This window comes from Polypterus senegalus, chromosome 15 (assembly GCF_016835505.1).
Source record: "Polypterus senegalus isolate Bchr_013 chromosome 15, ASM1683550v1, whole genome shotgun sequence".
Classification (NCBI taxonomy): Eukaryota; Metazoa; Chordata; class Cladistia; order Polypteriformes; family Polypteridae; genus Polypterus; species Polypterus senegalus.
The window spans coordinates 95,543,091-95,563,142 of NC_053168.1; the positions used below are offsets into that span (position 1 = coordinate 95,543,091).

At 39.0% G+C, this 20,052-nt stretch overlaps 1 protein-coding gene across 49 annotated transcripts in view; it reads right to left on the minus strand.

Moving 5' to 3' along the window:
- Nucleotides 1-20,052, minus strand: part of rims2a (regulating synaptic membrane exocytosis 2a) — a 1,270,129-nt gene that overhangs the window by 382,700 nt on the left and 867,377 nt on the right. For all 49 annotated transcript variants that reach the window (XM_039736790.1, XM_039736792.1, XM_039736793.1 and 46 more), the window contains one exon: nucleotides 5,024-5,092. In XM_039736790.1, coding sequence (XP_039592724.1) covers nucleotides 5,024-5,092 — 69 coding nt within the window. The remainder of the gene's footprint in view (nucleotides 1-5,023; nucleotides 5,093-20,052) is intronic.

Below are 20,052 nucleotides of genomic sequence, written 5' to 3' on the forward strand. Positions count from 1 at the left end.
CCGACCCCTTTGACCTCACTTACTGTCTTCCCTTTAAAAGCCCCCACCTTTTCCCTATTCCCTCAGTTCTGTTTTGGACCTGGTTTTGTGCACACCAGTGCTATCATTTATTTGCAGCCAGGAAACCAAATATACGGGTGGCTGCCCCAAACCTTGCTTTGGCTCTTTGTGGAGTTTGTGACACTGCTTAATAACCCCGTCTGCTACTTAACTGACCAGATCGATATTCCAGATGTTTCACTGACTTAATGCTATACTCTGATTAAAAAGTGTCCCTTTCATTTTTTGAGCAGTATATAAAGTCTGATTTGGCAGAGTTAAAGTCTCCCAAAGGCCATAAGTTTGTGGATTATACAGGATGAGTCAAAATTATGTTAACAATTGAATGGCAGAAACAATTTATTCACAAAACATACTTCATATGTGTAAGATGATTTACAGGAATGTCTAAAATTGTTCATCATAATGTTCAATACATGTATTATATGTGGCACATAAATTGTCCACAAAAGTTGTATATAAGCATATAAATAGCAGTACCATTAGTGTTAACATAATTTTGACTTACCCTGTATATTTAGAAACAAAATATACCTGGTATAATTCATTACAGTTCTAGTTAGGTTCATAAACTACTTAGAAGTAATGTATTCTCACTGAGTTTCCTAATATTTTTATTCAGTATTCCCCTTAACCACCCCTCACCAGGGTTAAGGATTAATTTGGAGGTAACAATGGGGGCTGCATTATAAATCCTGGTAAATTAGTTCTATTGCTACATCTGGTTAGCCCACCGTTTTTCACTCTAGATATATCTTTAATGGACAGGAGAGATAAGAACCAATGTTTTAGTTATTAAGGGGCCACAGACTTCTGTCTACTTGGGACTGCCTTTACCATTGCAATGTAAATGAGACTTTATCTGGCACTTTTCTCTGAGATAAAGCATGAATCATCATCATCATCATCATCATGAAAAGCATTGGACCAACTGATTGTCCTTGCACAGATATTTAAGGGCTCAAGGGAGTTTTCTAGTTCTATTTATATAGTGTATGATTTGTTAACTAGGAAAAAACATATAGTAATCTTGTACACCAAAGTATCTTGTGAAAGGTGCTTCAAGACATTGTTGCTGCAAGGAAATTTTGTAAGAAAAAAGAAATGACTTGCTCTTTGGGAATAAATGATGAGCAGCTGCTTGGAGGATTTCAAAAACCTCCATTGTCTGCTCGCAGAGGGGATCACTCTGTGCACTGTCAGGAGTCCCCGTCTTCTATTCCTGGGTCCTCCTCCTGCTCTGGGGCGCACCGACGGTCTAGGTCCCCTTACGGGAAGAAGAGGGACCCCGTGCCGTCTGCACCCATTTGGACGTCCGCGAGACCGGTGCCGGCAGTCAAAGGCAAGGCTGTTTGGCAGTTGATGTCTACCAGCTGCCTCCCTGCACACTCCTCTGCCGCGCTGTCAGTCATCACGGCTGCGTCTTGCTAGGAGGCAGGGCGGCTTGGCAAGCAGAACTGACCAATACCGTTGCCGTTTTACTACGCCCTCCCCTTTCCTGTATTGCACAGGCATCACTCACCTGTACCGCCACATCCTGCAGGCTATAGAAAGCAGCGCCTCGCCGCTTCAGCCATTCATGAATGGTCCCTAAGGGAGCGCCGAGCTTCTTCTTCAGCCTCTCCTTCATCTAATGTAGGGTCTGAAAAACCTGAAAGAGGGCCTGCAGGGGTAGAAGGACACCCTCCAACTCCCATGCAGCCCGAAGCAGGTTAGTTCTCTTGGTCAGTGGTGGACTCGGATGCACCTCATCCTCTCCCGCTGTTCCCCATAGGCTCCTTCGGGTGTTCTTCCTCCACGCCCTTTTCTGACACGGTGAGGTCTTCCTGGCTCTCCACCGCCCCCACCTCCTTTGACGTGACATTGTTGGGGTGAGACTCCAAGCGCTCGTCCTCCAGCCGCCGTATCTTGGCAAGCTGCACACAATCAGGCACGCTCTCGCAATCATTCGCCTCCCTGTCGTCTCATAGATCGATGTGCTTAGGCCAACAGCGTTGACCAGATGCTTCGCCATCTAGGAGGTAGGCATATGAAAAAGTGGGGCCAATCACCCCCATGTCCGACACCCACATCCTGACGCAACCCACAACTCGCAGTTTCTGTATTCCGGGTGGCCTCACGTCACAGCATGCCGACCTGGGCTTCCTTGGCGATGGCTTGTGAGTCAGCACCCACTGCTTTGGGAGCCCTCCTGGCTTTCTTCTTCCCCATGGATGGAGCGGTGGATTTTCAGGGCCTCATTTGTATTTCACGGCTTCCCTGCCACTTGTGCGTGCTTTGGTGTATGGTCTTGGGGCTTGCTCCTGTGCCGTGCAAGTGCCTCGCACTTCTGTGCTGGGTCATCACACGAATTTAAATGCAGGTCCCTGCTTTCCAGACAGCCAGGAATCCTACTGACTACGCCAGTGTGAAAAGGTGCTATATAGGCGCCCGACCCGACACGTCTTCCCCATGTCCTACAGGCAGTACACAGTCCTTAGCACAAACACCAAACAAAACACACAAATAAAGTACTCTTTTCTTCCTCCACCACTCCTCCCAGGCAATCTCGGGAAGGGAGGCAGGAAATTTCCCTGTGGTGCTCTAGTATTGTACACACCCTTTTCTGACACACAGTGCCTGAGCCTCACAAACTGCTGTCTGTTGGTCAGATGCACAGCCTTGAGCTCGTTCACCAATCAATGAGACAGAATGGTGTTATAGGCACAGGAAAAATCCAAGAACATTATCTGTACTGTGGTGCTGGCTTTGTCCAAGTGGGAGTATGATCTTTGGGGCATGTAAATCAGAGCACCCTTCATACCTATATGTACCTTATAGGCAAACTGGAAAGGATGAAGATGTTCTGAAACCATTAAAAGGGGAATAAGAGAAGACAGAATAAGAGGGTGATTGCTTGTGAGGATGACAGTTGAGGAGGTATTCATTAGTGAGAACAGGACTTCTCAAGAACAACCACCCTGCCATCAATACTGTTGAGCAACTTGAAAAGGAGTAGTGCTGATGGCAGAGTGGATGTTCTTGAGAGCAGGGAGTTTGAGTGTGTTGAATTAATTAAATCAGAACAGATGAGACTGGAGGGAAGTCAGTGAAACTTTACACAAAGGAAGTCAGAGGAATCCAAAGTGTGGCAGCATCTGACTGAGGGCAAGGTGCCCAGGATGGAGCTGCAGTGACCAATAGAGGTGGTAGCTCTGAAATTGTGGTGATTGACAGAGGTAGTAGTTTGGGTCTGCTGTGTCTGGCTGAGGTGGTAGGCAAGAGATGCAGTGGGCTAAAAGGGGTCTGTAGCACCATCCTGACAATGAGAATATCTCATTGGTGGATTTTAAAATATTTATTTATGTTCACCCTAAGGCACTGTTTGGTTTTAGAATTTAATGAAGATTTATTTATTTATCTGAAAACAAACTAGCTACAGGAACCGTGATATCATACATTAACATTTCACAAATGGTACACCATAACTTGGATGCATACATAGCCAAACAGTCTGGATGTGCAGTAGTTAATGTTAAATTATAGGGAGTAAAAAGGAAGTAAAAAAATTGAGATTTAAAATGTAATTCCATTATAGTGCCATAGGGAACCACAATATTTTGCAGCAGCATGTACTGTTCCATGTCAGGGCAACCACACACCTACAATGACACAGGTTGAGCCATTGAAAGGTTTCTAATTAAACTAATAAGTATATCTTAGAGAAATATTTGCTGACAATGCAGAGAATGTAAATTGCACAAAAGCAGTGAATAAGCAAAAACTCCATGTCAGGAGTGTAGAGTAATGAGGCAGAAGAACCACTGTGTTACATGAATTTTTGCAAGATAAATAATAAATAAAATTATTTACCAGTGATGCTTCTCACAAATTCTTATACTACCGGTAACAGTAAGCTAGACATGGCTTATAGACAAATTAACAATTTTTTGCTCTTAAAAAAAATAAATATGGTTATATGCACTGTCATGGATAATGTTTTCCTTTCAGGATATAAAAAGTAAAACTATGTTTTTTCTCTGGTTCAACCAAAGTTCCTCCTCAAGTGATAGGTGAGATGATCAAATAGTACAGATATTTGCAAGTAAGCAAAATAAACTCCAACACGATAAGTATTATAGCTGTAAGTAAACACCTTAGTTGCCTCTTTCATGTCATGCCTGCTACTACTCCTTTCCCTCTTTTTGCTAGTCGTGCCCCCTTGTTACTTCTGAGTTACTGTGTAAACTGCTGAAATTTTTTTCAAATAAGCTTTGTAGGTTCTGTCTCCAGTAACCTTTTAAGAGCTTCTCTACTAGTGCTTGCTATTTTTTGTCCACTTGTGGTTTTAAACTATGGTTTTTACATTGTAGTGTGCTAAGCTTTTCTCATAAATAAAATTGTGATTTTTAAAAAATAAAATATACCTAGTTAGGATCAGACTTTGAGAATCCAGAAAAAAATACACAGATTTAGCAATCAGGCCAAAAGTATGACAGTTTAGTTTGCAATTTCAGGTTGTAAGTGGTAGTCACAACTACAAACATTGAAATTAGAGGCATATGGCAACCAAAAATATGCTTATTTCAAACTGTGAAAAATAATTTTCACTATAAAATTAGGTAAAGAAATAAGGATATTTTTCATCTAAACTTTTCTTTCAAAATCAATTTTTAACAGTATAAGGGAATGAGGAGCCTGCTGTGTCTGTAACTTAAAATAAAATCACAACATATATAAGCACATATTTTTCCAAGACAAGACCTTGTTATACAGCCTGGCAGTATGTCTATTAGTTAGAGGTAAACTCTGTGTTTGTAAAGGAATTTCATATCCGAGGAGAACATTTATTGTGTCTTCAATAAAGAACAAAAAGTTTCTTTTTAGAAAAAATACACCAAAAAGAAAAAATTGACATCTTTGAGGAAGAACAGTATTTTTTTAGGCTTTTTTTCTTTTTTCTAATTGTTATTTTTCATTTTACCTGACACCACTCCGATACCATCATCACAGTCATAGTCAGAGATTTCACTGTCACTGATGCGCTGAGATCCTGAATTAAAATAAGAAAAAGAGCAAAAATTGAGGGAAAAAAGCCATCCTGTTTGCAATTCAGAAAATATTACAGCAATTACAGTAGTGTTTAGACTGTTTCATATGGGAGGTAATACAACACAGATATTATGAAGGGGAAATAAAAGTAACTGGAAAAATGTAAGACACAGCACATTCTTTACAAAGATACAGGAAAACCTCTTCTACACAAGGACACTCCAAAAATAACAGGTACTATACTATAAAGAACTACACAAATTATAAATAAGACATTCATGCAGAAGGTAAGTAAAGAAATTTAAAACTTGCTGCTTGATTAGATAATTAATCCAAACGGTAAAGGTCCTCAGCTATTTGTCTGTATTTGTGAATATATGTTAATACTAGCAAAATACCCGCGCTTCGCAGCGGAGAAGTAGTGTGTTAAAGAAGCAATGAAAAGAAAAGGAAACATTTTGAAAATAACGTAACATGATTGTCAATGTAATTGTTTTGTCACCGTTGTGAGTGATGAGTGTTGCTGTCATACATATATATATATATATATATACAGTATATATATATATATTTGCACACACACACATAAACATATATATATACATATCTATACATATACACATATACATACACACACACATATATAAACATATATATACATATACATACATATATACATATATACACACACAGCTATTTCGTATCAGTGCAATACGCTGCTTGTTAAAACGGATAACTCCCGCTCTTACGTGCAAGTCTGCGTGGATATTATGAACTATATAACTATAACTACATATTTTTTGCTGCCTTTTCAATTGTGTAATTCGGTTTTTGTTCAGTGCTCTTTGGAACTGTTGCTTTTTGGCTGTGCACTGCGTTAGTTCACGTGAGCCGCTCGGTGTACATGCATCGAAGGTTCCCAGCTGTGCTGGTGCCATCTCGTGCTATGTCCATGGCTGTATTTAATGTTACCTTAGTCCTGGCACTTAAAACTTTCTCTTGCAGCTTCGCTGAGTTTGTGCCAAACACCGCCCTGACCATCTCATCTTCCTCTGCATAAGCACAGTTGTTCACCCGTGAATATTTAGTGTGAGTTTGCTATTGGATTGCCGCTGACGGACGGCCTTTTATGGGCAGGCACTAAATTACAAACGCCAGCGGCAGCCTGTCTATGAACTTAATTTAAAGTGTAGGTTTACATCGTGCTTTGTTTCCGAAGTAGCAGAACTCATGAATATGGTTGTATATGTCACTCGCTCGCTTCTTATTGTTTCGCTGCCTTCTCAATTATATAATGCATGTTTTCTTCAGCGCTTTTTGGAGGTCTTCCTGGTTTTCTATGTACTGCGTGATTACGTGGGAGGCGTGATGATGTCACACGAAACTCCGCCCCCTCGGCGTTCACGCTCATCTCCATTACAGTAAATGGAGAAAAACAGCTTCCAGTTATGACCATTACGCGTAGAATTTCGAAATGAAACATGCCCAACTTTTGTAAGGAAGCTGTAAAGAATGAACCTGCCAAATTTCAGCCTTCCACCCACACGGGAAGTTGGAGAATTAGTGATGAGTCAGTGAGTGAGTGAGTGAGTGAGTGAGTGAATGAGTGAGTGAGTGAGTGAGTGAGTGAGTGAGTGAGGGCTTTGTCTTTTATTAGTATAGACTAGCAGAATACCCGCCTCGCAGCGGAGAAGTAGTGTGTTAAAGAAGGTACTAAAAAGAAAAGGAAACATTTTAAAAATAATGTAACATGATTGTCAAAGTAATTGTTTTGTGTATTTGGCGGCAGCGTCACAAAGTTATTTTTGTCTAGCTGCATCAGAAAATGTACCACGCGCCTGACACGCCTCCTTTTTACTGTTTTCTCACAGCTTGGATTGCTGCTGTCATATATATATATACACACACACACACACACACACACACATACATATATATATACACATATATATACACATACATATCTTCATATCTACATATCTATATACATATCTACATATACACATATATATATACATGCCTATCTACATCATATATACACACACACAAATTATATATATGTGTGTATGTATGTATGTATGTTTGTACGTACGTACGTACGTATGTATGTGTGTGTGTGTGTGTGTGTGTATATATATGTGTATACATACATATATATACACATACATATACTTGTGTGTATAGCTTTTATATATGTGTGTGTATAGCTTTGGTCACTGAGTGCAAGTGAGAATTAATAAAATATAGTCTATAAGTTATTAAACAGTAAAACATTGACGTTTTAAGAAGTACAGGTATATTGAGCACTACTGGAGTGGTTGCGGGTAAACTACATTTTAAAGACTGTGTAACACAACAGGTAAGTAACTAACAGCAGCTAAAATGTATATGGATCATCTCTCGGTAGTAGATCCCTTTTGAAAGGCGCTACACGACGGCTGTGGTATAGAAATTACATTTTCTATGTGAACGTTCAAATTTGTGCCTCTGGTAATGTGCCTTACCGGCATTTAAAGAAAATTAGTTTTGCGTCCTCTGCAGTGTTAAGCGAGAAAGGCTTTGGTTTGGGATCAAAGGAAAAAAGGTGTAAAGAAAGGAAAGTTGCCTTTTTCTTTTATATAGTATAGAGAGATGTGTTCGCTGACGTTATGATCGGCTTTTGGGGACAGTCGCGTGGGTCTTGTGTAAACTGGTGAGACGTCCCTGCCATTAATCGGCTGTGATGGCACGTGCAAAAGAAAGTGTGAATTGCCTTAATATTATTTTGCCGTGGTGTAGAAAAGGGGTCCCGTGTTTGCACTTGTCTGGGCTATAGCGCAGGGGAGGATGAAAAATTAAAAGTGCTCACTTTGACTTAAGGCAGAAGCGCAGTCAGCGTCTCAAAGGCCGGCACAGCTATGCACGCGCTGGCTGCTCGAGTTTTGCTGGGCAGGAGACCACAGTTTTTGCAGACTCGTTCATGATATCAAAAGTCTCAGCGATCATTGGAGGTCATTCATATATTATATGATATATATATATATATATCAAAATACCCGCTCCTCGCAGCGGAGAAGTAGTGTGTTAAAGAAGTAATGAAAAAGAAAAGGAAACATTTTAATAATAACGTACCATGATTGACATTGTCATGAGTGTTGCTGTCATATATATGCCTGCCTAAATAAGTCACCCTCGCTTTGCTCTTACTTTTTTACCGTTCATTTAATCATGGCTAGTGGCGGAAAAATTATAAAATGGAAGGAGGATGGCTTTACCAAAACAATTATTGATGGCGAATCGATTATTTATAAAGCCTGAATTGGTGATCTGTTTTTCTGTGTTAACCTCATATTTTTTCATACTTCTTCTCAAACTAAGGTGGTGCGAGGGTAAAATGAATCGGGATGCGCTGATCAATGTAACCTGCTTGTAATGCAAAGTGTGATTAAATGCATTATTTTTTAACGCGTTATGGAGCACATGCATCGAAGCTTCTCAGCTGTGCTTGTGCTAAGAAAAGGAAAGTTTTTAAAAATAACGTAACACGATTGTCAATGTGACCTTTTGTAAGTAGTGCCTGGAGGATTCAGTGTGTAGAAACTCTAGAGACAGCGTGTGTATTAACTTGTGAATTTTTCTGTGAGTATTTGGTGGCAGTCTGAAGAAGTTGCTTCGGAAGACGACGTTAGCCGCGGAGCTCAGCTCAGAGCGAAATTAGATGAATGGGAGGGATATGATGACGTGACTCCCCCACCCGCCTTAACTGTCAATCCCCCACAAACACAGTCTCTCGGAATTTGCATAAGCACACCCCTTCACCTACAATTTTAACTTAGTTACAAAGTGATCAAAACTCTCGTTTATATCCTGCGTCCTCTCATTAAACTTGTATCCCGCATTACCTGTGGGCATGTGAAACGCCAGCGGTAGCCTGTCTATGAACTTAATTTAAAGTTTAGGTTTACACCTTGCTTTCTTTTCCAGGTAGCATCACTCATTATTATGGTAGTATATGTCACTCGCTCGCTTCTTATTGTTTCGCTGCCTTCTCAATTATATAATGCATGTTTTCTTAAGCGCTTTTTGGAGGTCTTCCTGGTTTTCTACGCACTGCGTTGACAGTCAGCTCACGTGATTACGTGGGAGGCGTGATGATGTCACACGAAACTCCGCCCCCCCACGTCATTCCAGCTCAACTCCATTACAGTTAATGGAGAAAATACCTTCCAGTTATGACCATTAGGCGTAGAATTTCGAAATGAAACCTGTCCAACTTTTGTAAGTAAGCTGTAAGGAATGAGCCTGCCAAATTTCAGCCTTCTACCTACACGGGAAGTTGGAGAATTAGTGATGAGTCAGTGAGTGAGTGAGTGAGTGAGTGAGTGAGGGCTTTGCCTTTTATTAGTATAGATCAACCAAAAAAAGTTTTTTTTTTTTTAACACTTATTGTGATTCGTTTGTTTTTATTAGAGTTCATATGCTGAGGTAAGTGCATTGCACTTTCTTATAGAGGAGACAAGATTAGGTACACTCCATACACTCAAGTATATACACTTTGTACAAAATATATGTATGTCATATTTCCCTTACATAATAACATTTATATATATATATATATATATATATATATATATATATATATATATATATATATATATATATATATATATATATATATTCTTGCTCATATTGAAATGGTGAGAATGTTAGAAATAACATTTTCACATTCATGTAAGCACACTGATCTTGTGGAAAAAAAAAGTTCGGAAAGAATACAATCTGAAATAAACCTTCGTTATATGGTATTTTTCCAAAATAAAATAACGACTATACTATACTAAAACATAACATTTCATTTTCTAACCCCACTTAATTCTGAGTAGGATTGTGTGGGGCTACAGGCTATTTAAGCAAGCAAATGGTGCAAAGCAGGAACAATCCATTGCAAATAATCAAAAATAGATAGTAAAAAATGCTAAATCAATTCATAACAGTTACAATCAGCTACAGAAACAAATATACAGGCATTTATTCACTTTCAGATGTGTATTTTTTCCATGCCTTCAGAGCAGTTTGTTTGTCTAGAAAAATGGACAGATAAAATAATAACTGTGGGATTCATTTCAAAGCCTGATTTCAATAGCTCCATTCAGATGCAACAGTAATTTCAGTTGCTTAGCAGGAAAGATTTTTTTCTTTCTCATCACAAATGCAATAGCAACATTGTATATTCTTGTGGTTGCATAAATCACCATTGGAAGTACTTTAAACTTTATTCACTGCTATAAATTTATAATAAAGCAAGATTAATATTTTTATAATTGCCTACTAGCAATTTTAATGTACTGATCATTTTGCCAAATGTATAAACACTTGTTTAAGTTAAGCTATTAACATTTAATTAAATATCACACTTGAGTCATGGGACAATAATTTATTTATTAGAATGTGAAAAAACTCTCTCGAGCAAAGTTAGTATGGCAGTGATTGTTGATGAGAATTACTAGTTGGCTACATACCCAAACATAGACCAAGGCAGTATTCATGTATTCCCACATTCCACCAGAGTGTAGGTGGACAGATGGCATGGAAAACTAGCAATACCATGATTTGAACTGGTGTAAACTTTTTTTTTTTAATTTTATTAATTTTATTGCAATCATTCCATACAAATCAATTTTTACAAAAAGTAGGATTGAGAGCAAATCGACCCCCACCCCTGAGAGAGACAGCAAGGCCAACGGAGTAAAACTTAAGGCTTGTAAACATACCTAAATTGATGAGTTTGATAAACCAATAGAGATGAATGGAGAAGAAAAAGAAATACAGAAATAATTGCTTCCTCTGTGCTTTAAGAGCTTATTCTAAAATATTACTGATTAGATCCTGCCATGTTATGAAAAAAATCTGTACAGATCCTCTAACTACTTGAGTATTTGATTTTATCCAATTTCAAATAGTATAAAACATCGGTTTCCCACTGACTTAAAAGAGGAGAGTTAGGATTCTTACAGTTTAGCAAAATAAGTCTGCATGCCAAAAGTGTAGTGAATGCACTCACAGTTTGTTTGTTCTTCACCACTTTAAACCCATCTGGAAGAACACCAAACACAACTTTTAGTGGATTAGGAGCGATTGTGACACCAAGGCTGTCTGAAAGGTAATTAAAAATTTTGGTCCAGAATGACGTTAATTTGGTGCAGGCCCAAAACATCTGACCCAGTGAGGCTGGGAATTAATTGCAGCGTTCACAGGTTAGATCCTGCCCTGGAAACATTTTGGAGAGTTTTAGGATTGACAGATGTGCTCGATATATAATGTTTAGTTGAATAATTGCATGTTTTGTGCATATGGAGCTTGAGTGAATTCTCTGCATTGCTATTTTCCACTCCTTTTCTGATATATTAATTGAGAGATCTTTTTCCCAGTGTCCTCGTGGATCTTCGAAAGGGTGGGACTGTAAAATAATTTTATATATTTTTGAAATGGTGTCTAAGTCCTTGAAATTGAGCAATATTTTTTCCAGCGTGGACGAGGGTGCAAGATGAGGAAAATCGGGCAGGTTCTGTTTAACAAAGTTCCTAATTTGAAGATAGTGACAAAAATGTGTAGCTGGAATGTTAAATTTAGATTTTACTTGTTCACATGGTGCAAAGACGTTGTCTATATAAAGATCTCTAAACAAGTTAATCCCAAATTTTTTCCAGATATTAAAAATTGCATATGTTTGCAAAGGTTGAAAGAGGTGGTTCTCATGCAGTGGTGCCACTGATAAAAGATTTGCCATCTTAATATGCTTTCTACATTGGTCCCATGTTCTGAGTGAGTGAAGCACAATTGGGTTATTAGTATACTGCCGATAACTTGCATTTATTGGGGCACAGAGCTGGGAATATAAAGAAGTACAGTAATCCCTCGCTATATCGCTTCGACTTTCGCGGCTTCACTCTATCGCTGGATTTTAAATGTGAGCACATCTAAATATATATCACGGATTTTTGCTGGTTCGCGCTTTCTGGACAATGGGTCTTTTAATTTAGGTTACATGCTTCCTCAGTTTGATTGCCCAGTTGATTTCATACAAGGGACGCTATTGGCGGATGGCTTAGAAGCTACCTAATCAGAGCATGTATTACATATTAACTAAAACTCCTCAATGCTATAAGATATGCTTCCCGCGTGGCTTGTTTTGTTTGTTCTCTCTGTCTCTCTCACTCTCTGCCTGACAGAGGGGGTGTGAGCAGAGGGGGCTGTTTACACAGTGGCTGTTTGCCTAGAAGATAGGACGCTCCTCTACAAAATGCCGCTTTATCGCAGTGCTTCTGTATACTTAAAAGCACGTATTGATTTTTGATTGTTTGCTTTTCTTAGCGAGCGCTCTCTCTGACATTATCTGCTCTTCACGGTGCTTCTTTGAAGATAAGATATGTTTGCATTCTTTTAATTGTGAGAAAGAACTGCCATCTCTGTCTTGTAATGAAGCACAGTTTAAACGTTTGACTAAAGGGTGTTATTTCATGTCTAGAGGGCTCTAATAATGTTAACAGTGTGGGAGAGTTTATAAGGGCTTAAAATATATAAAAATAACCATACAAACATATGGTTTCTACTTCGCAGATTTTCACCTATCGCATGTTTCTGGAAAGCAACCCCCGCGATCGAGGAGGGATTACTGTATTTAGAAGGTAGTAAACAGGTTTTCTATGCTCTAACTGCGAAAATATTCGATTTATAAATAAAGAATCCTACTTCGCGGAAATTCATTTATCGCGGCAGAGTCTGGAACGGATTAACCGCGATAAACGACGGTTGACTGTACTGCAGGATTTTAGTTTTATTGCGGACCAGGCCTGTGTATGTTCTTCTAGTTGTGTCGAGGTTTTTATAGCTTGTATGTTTGCTGCCCAGTAATAAAACAGGAAGTTAGCTAGAGCCACGCCACCTTCTGCCTTTTGTCTTTGTAGGGTCGCTCTTTGGATACGTGGATGTTTTGAGTTCCAAATAAATGAGGTTATTGTTGAATCTAATTGCTTAAAAAACGATTTATTGATGTATATTGGAATGTTTTTAAATAAGAAAAGGAGCTTAGGAAGAATATTCATCTGAACAGTGTTAATTCTTCCAGCTAGAGTGAGATGAAGGGTTGACCATCCATGCAAGTCTTGTTTAATTTTTTCCATGCAGACGGCGGAATTTTGTTGATAAAGAGCTTTATGTTTACCCCGAGGTATTTAAACTGATCTGCAATGATAAAAGGTAGGGTGTTTATTTTAATAGTATTTGCTTGAGTATTCCCTGGAAAGAGTACGCTTTTATTCAAATTAATTCAGAGACCAGAGATCTTTTGAAATTCTATAAGTGCAGTTAGGACGGCAGGCACAGAATTTTGTGGGTCTGATATATACAGTACCATATCATCTGCATAGAGAGATATTTTCTGTTCCAGTCCCTCTCTGATAATCTCCTTTATCTGATCAGCATTTCGACAGTGTATTTTGCAGTGGTTCAACGGTGATTGCAAACAGCAGCGGTGACAAGGGGTATCTGAAGTAGTCTGAACAAATGTTGATACAAACTGAAGCTGAACTGGTATACAGTAGTTTGATCCATGCACAAATGTTTGGGCAAAACCCAAATTTCTCTAATGTAGTAAAAAGGTATTTCCATTCAATCATGTCAAATGCTTTTTCTGCATCCAATGATAATAATATTTGTGGGGTGTTTGACTTAGTTGGTGAGTATATTACATTAAATAGGCGTCGAAGATTTGAAGATAATTGTCGACCCTTGCTAAATCCAGTTTGATCTTGTGATATTACTGAAGGGAGCACTTTCTCCATCCTTCTAGCTATGATTTTTGAGAGTATTTTAACATCATTACTCAAAAGTGAAATTGGTCTGAATGATGCACATTGTAATAAGTCCTTATTTTGTGTAGGAAAAACTGTGATTAATGATTAGCAAAATACTTGAGGAAGAGTTTGATTGTCTCTGGCTTCTGTAAATGTTGCTAATATGAGGGGAGCTAGCTGAGCAGAGAATTTCTTATAAAATTCTACAGGGTAGCCATTAGGGCCTGCTGCTTTCCCGTCTTGAAGTGACTTTATAGCATCTAGTAATTCTGATAATGCCAGAGGTTTATCGCGTTCCTCCGCACTAAAAGTGTCTATTTGTGGTATCTGTAATGTATCCAAAAAATGCATCCGATTGTGTGTTGTCTTCTTTAAACTCAGTAGAATATAAGGATTCATAGTAGTTTCTAAATGTCTGCATTATATTTCTGTGGTCAATGATTTTGTCTCCTTTCGTGTTGGTTATTACAGGGATTGCGTTGCGGACTTCTTGCTTGTGAATTTGTTGAGCTAAAAGCTTCTTAGCTTTCTCTCCGTGTTCATAGTAATGATGTCTGGATTTATAAATTAGTTGTTCAGTTTCTTTAGTTGTCAAGAGGTTGAGTTCTGAATGCAGAGCCTGCCTTTTCCTATGTAGAGCCTCGCTTGGAAGCCTGGCATGTTCTTCATCTATTCTAGTAATTTTGCTTTTTAGCTTTGATACTTTCTTGGTATCTAATTTATTTCTGTGGGAAAGATATGAGATAATCTGTCCTCTTAAGAAGGCCTTAAGAGTTTCCCAGAGTATTCCTGCATAAATCTCTGAGGATGTATTTGTCACTACTGATTTGTTTGGATATAAATTCTGTACAATTCTCATCTGCTAATAGAAGCGGGTTGAGACGCCATCTGCAAGGTGAGTGTGGGAGGCATAATGACTTTAGCTCCAAGATCAGAGGGGCATGGTCAGAAATAACAAGCATCGTATTTGCAAGAGTTAACACTAGAATTACCAGAGCCTAGGAAAAAACTCGTAAATCCGTCCCACCTTAAATCGCTTTTTAAAATCGCTACAGCTCTCCACTAGCGTCTTTTATCATCTAAATGTGCTGATAAAAATCAGGCTGCAAGTAGCTGGTTATTCCATCCCCCCACCGACTTAGAACGTGCACAAACTTCTCCCAGCTCATGCCTTGATTGATTTTCTGGGAGTGAAGTGGAGTTTTAGAGTGAAAATAATAGATTGTTGTTTGGAATACACGCATTTCATGTCTGTTCCGTTTCTACAGTAATCTGTGTAAACACATTGTTAAAACAGAAACATTTTTTATATTCTACTGGTAGATCACAAAATGTAGGCATAAACTATATAATGTATGAAGCCAGAAGTCCAAATATCAAAGAAATATTTTCACAGAAGGTACAAATTTAACACAACAATTGCGCTTTTATTCAGAAATATAACTGAAGAAACAAAAAGCCTCCTTAACATGCGACATTGACACATGTTTATTATGACTGCCTCCATAGCGCAATAGAATCAGCTCCCTCCTGGGAATCAAAAGGTCGCGAGCTCGATCCTGCACCATTCCGTTTTGAGAAGTAAACTGCTCTTAGTCTTACTATTTTAGAATAAAAACATACATTTGATTTCAGTCTGTAACAGCCGGTGTAATTTATGATACTTGTAAAGGTTAGCTTTGGTTTTTTTAATTCACTTTTCATTCTCTCAGTCGCGTTCAGGATTCTTCCCAAAGCCCCCACCCCCCGCACTTCCCATCTGATACTGCTGTTTTCACATAGACACGAGGTAACAGAGGTAAACTTAGCTCCCTTCTACATTGGAGCAAGAATGCACATACAATTGCTTGCATACTAAAGTGTCAGCAGGCGCTTTTCGTGGCATTAAACACATTTTTGAGCATGCCCTCTTGACACTACTTGTGACTTTAGGCTTTAGGAAGTAAGTAAATAAATAAAGGTAAATCGTGTCATAAAATAATTTCTTCAAAACGTCGAATGTTATTTATTTGGCACATTTGGAAGTGAGACAGCTTTAACCTTAATTTCCTAATTCCCCAAGAGTTATTGCCATGCAGCCTATTGTTACATTGGTAGTTATAATTATAAAGATTAAATGGATAGATTAGATATAGATATAGCCTGCTCTCTTTCTCTCCCCTGTAACCCCCTGCTTCCCATTTTGCCTCCCCACATGAGGCGGGACCCCACTTTACACAGTCCTGGTTCTCTGACATACCCAGAGACAGAGCATGTCCAAAGTAAAACAAGCCCCCACGCAGCGGCGTTTTGTGGAAGACAAATGTTCTCTTCGTTCCCTTGTACTAATTCATGTCTGAGAAGTAAGCTTTACAAAACCAAGTAATAGCATGCTTTGTTTTAGCAAACAAAAATATTTGTGCAAAGGACTCAAGGTCTGAGCATTCCACATGAGTCTGCCTTATCACGTTTTCCCTTAGCTTACATCTGAACGCCATAACAAAAGGGGCCAAGAAATCAAGTTGCATAAGGGACATTGAAGGGGCTCAAGGATTGTGTATAATAAAGTGTTGACTGTTACATTTTATAATGATATTAAATTACGCATTCTAGGGGTATAAAACTGGACCCCACCCAACAGACGGGGTTCAGAAGAGCCCTGACGCTGTCATGTATATTTGATTGTCTGCTTTTCTGAAACTCTTGTCACCGTGACTCTGAAAAATAAAGCTGCTTTATAACCACACCTGCTGTCGGGTCTGAGATTTCGTCCACAGTTTTAGGATTAAAAAAAAAAATAGAGATATCTATTGCCAGTATAGTCTAAATACTATATGCCTAAAATATAATCATTAACAAACTATGAACTTAAAATATATATATAATCCTCAGCAATCTTAATGTATTAAGATAATAAACCCGGGGAATGGTGTTAGAAAGTGGTCCAGAATAAGCATAATAAGTCTTAATGCAATAATAAAAATAATAATAAACCAAGGGTATGATGTTAAACAGTCTCCTTTAGGGTACAGAAAAAATAAATAAATAAGATTAAAAAAAAATAATTAAAAAAAAACAATTAAGTACTAACATCTACAACTGTAATTAAAACATAAACAGATAGCGTCCGAGTAATAAAGAGGATATATAATGATAAAAACCCGTATCTTAACAAATAGATCAGACAGTAGGTTATCCTTGCCATGTCATGACAGGCTACGACTCACTATGGTGTTTCAGAATAGTGTCGGGATCAGCTTTCTTAATTCCTTTTCTGCTTCTTACTTGCTGGCGAAGACATAAAATTAACCGTGCAATTCCACTTTCAGTTTGGGAGGATACAAGAGGCTGTGTTTGACATTGGCTTGCCGTAACCGCTGTTTGATGTTATAGAGGGCTGCATGTTTAATAGCTGTTGCTGGAGAGAAATCAGGGATAATACGAATGTGGTTATTTTCATATACAGTGGAACCTCGGTTCACGAACGTCTCGGTACATGTACAACTCGGTTTAAAAAGTTTCAAAAAGTTTGTGAAACATTTACCTCGGTTCACGACCACACACTCGGTATACGAACAAGCCAGTTTCCCTTTCAGTTTGTGCGTGATGATGATTTCCGCATGTGTGGCATTGTTCTCGGTCAGACGTGCAGGCTTGTACGTGCGTGAATACTTTTGCTGTGAACTCTTTGTGCTCTATTTCATTTCCCTTCCGGTTCATATGCGCCAATTACTGTATTTAAGCACGTGCTGAGACACTCCCTGTTCATTGTTCTCAGTCAGACGTGCATGCTTTATCTGTGATCTCTTTGTGCTCTACAGTATTTCGTGTGCTTCTGCAGTTAACCATGGCTTCTAAGCAAGTGAAGAGTGGCGAGAAGAAAGTTTTGCAGAAAACTGAATTCGAAGTAAACAAAGAAATTATTGAAAAGTATGAGCGTGGCATTCGTGTTAATGATCTTGTTGCCGAGTACATGAAGTCAAAACCTACGACTTCGACTATTCTAAAGCAGAAAGAATCTATTAAAGCAGCTGATACTACAAAAGGAGTTACAGCATTAACCAGGCAGAGGCCTCAAGTGCTGGAAGAGGTGGAAAAACTATTTACCAGTTTACTCATTTATCAATTTGAGAACCCTCGTGATTTCAAGCAGCACAATGTAAACAAAGCCAGACTGCCAGTGATGTGGAGGGCAAACACGAAGGGTTGGATCACAAGGACTTTGTTTTTGGAATGGCTGCATGAGGCTTTCGCTCCCACCAGCTAAACAGCTAAAAACACGAGAAACCCAAGAAATCACACGCGAGAAAACACCTGAAGGAAAACATCCCTCCATCGCGGAGCCAGACTCTCCCTCAAAACTGTAACCTCCTTTCCACCCAGTTCCTCCGCACTTCATGCCAGAACTCGACTCGTGCAAGGTTAGTTTTCTTGGTGGTTAATGGTTAGTTTTTGTATTACAGATTTTTCAAATGTTCATTTTGCGGTTCGTAGCATGAATTGTTGCGGTGTTACTTTTTTCAAATGTTCATTTTTTCCCTGTGCTTAAAACTCATTAAAAAAAGTGTTTACAGCAAGCGGTTCGTAGCGTGATTTGTTGCAATGTTACTTTTCTTGGTGGTTTATTAAATTACAGATTTTTCAAATGTTCCTTTTTTTCCCTGTGCTTAAAACTCATTAAAAAAGTGTTTATACAGCGATTGGCTTGCAAGGCTATAGAGCAAACTCCTGTAATGTTACTTTCTTGGTTGCTTGTGGTTAGTTTTTAAATAAAGTTCGGATTTGTTCAAATGTTCCTCTACCCCGTGCTTAAAACTCAATAAACGAAAGTGTTTAAAGAGCGAACGGCTTGCAAGGCTATAGCGCGAACTGCTGCAATGTTACAGAGAGAGAGAGAGAGAGAGAGCGCGGGCTTGCGTGCTGCTGGGAGAGAGAGAGAGAGAGAGAGGGCTCGTGTGCTGCTGAGAGAGAGAGAGGGTGCATGCTGCTAAGAAAGAGAGAGAGGGCGCCTGCTGCTGAGAGAGAGCGAGCCTGCTCATGCAGCTGAGCAGGGAGCCTGGGTGTTTGTCTCAGTGTTATTCAATGTTTTTACATTAGTTTACCATTACACTGTGCATTCTATGGTGTAATTAACTATATTTGTGCTTAAAAATCTTTAAAAAATATATTTACATACAGTTCGTACGGTCTGGAATGGATTAATTGTATTTACATACAATCCTATGGGGGGAAATTGCTTCGGTTCACGACCAAATCGGTTTACAACCAGAGGTTTGGAACGAATTATGGTCGTGAACCGAGGTTCCACTGTATAATCTCCTGCTTGTGTCTGAGGAGTGCCATCACCTCTAGCTTAAATAATAATCTCTCGAAGCGAATAATAAAAGATCTAGGTCTAAAAGATCCGCGTACGCGATAAGCCGCTGCTATCTCAGAATCTGCTTTAAAGTCCTCTCCAATTATTTTAGAAAATAGTTCAGCTGCGAATTTCACTGGGTTTGGACTTTCTCGATTCTCAGGTAGACCTTTGATTCTAATATTATTCCTTCTGCGTCCATCTTCCAAAGCAGCAGTGTGGTATTATGGGTCCACAGCTCACTGAGTAAAGGCTATTTAAATAAATACAGTAATCCCTCGCTATATCGCGCTTCGACTTTCGCGGCTTCACTGTATTGCGGATTTTAAATGTAAGCATATCTAAATATATATCACGGATTTTTCGCTGGTTCGCGGATTTCTGCAGACAATGGGTCTTTCAATTTATGGTACATGCTTCCTCAGTTTGTTTATCTAGTTGATTTCATACAAGGGACGCTATTGGCGGATGGCTTAGAAGCAACCCAATCAGAGCATGTATTACATATTAATTAAAACTCCTAAATGATATGATATGTTTCCCGCGCGGTGCTTCATTGTTTGCTTTTCTTGGTCTCTCACCCTCTCTGACATTCTCTGCGCCTGACGGAGGGGGTGTGAGCAGAGGGGTTGTTTGCAAAGAGGCTGTTTGCCTAGAGGATACGGACGCTCCTCTACAAAATGCCACTTTATCGGTGCTTCGGCATACTTAAAAGCACGTATTGATTTTTTGATTGATTGCTTGCTTTTATCTCGCTCTCTCTCTCTCTGACATTCTCTGCTCCTGACGGCGCTC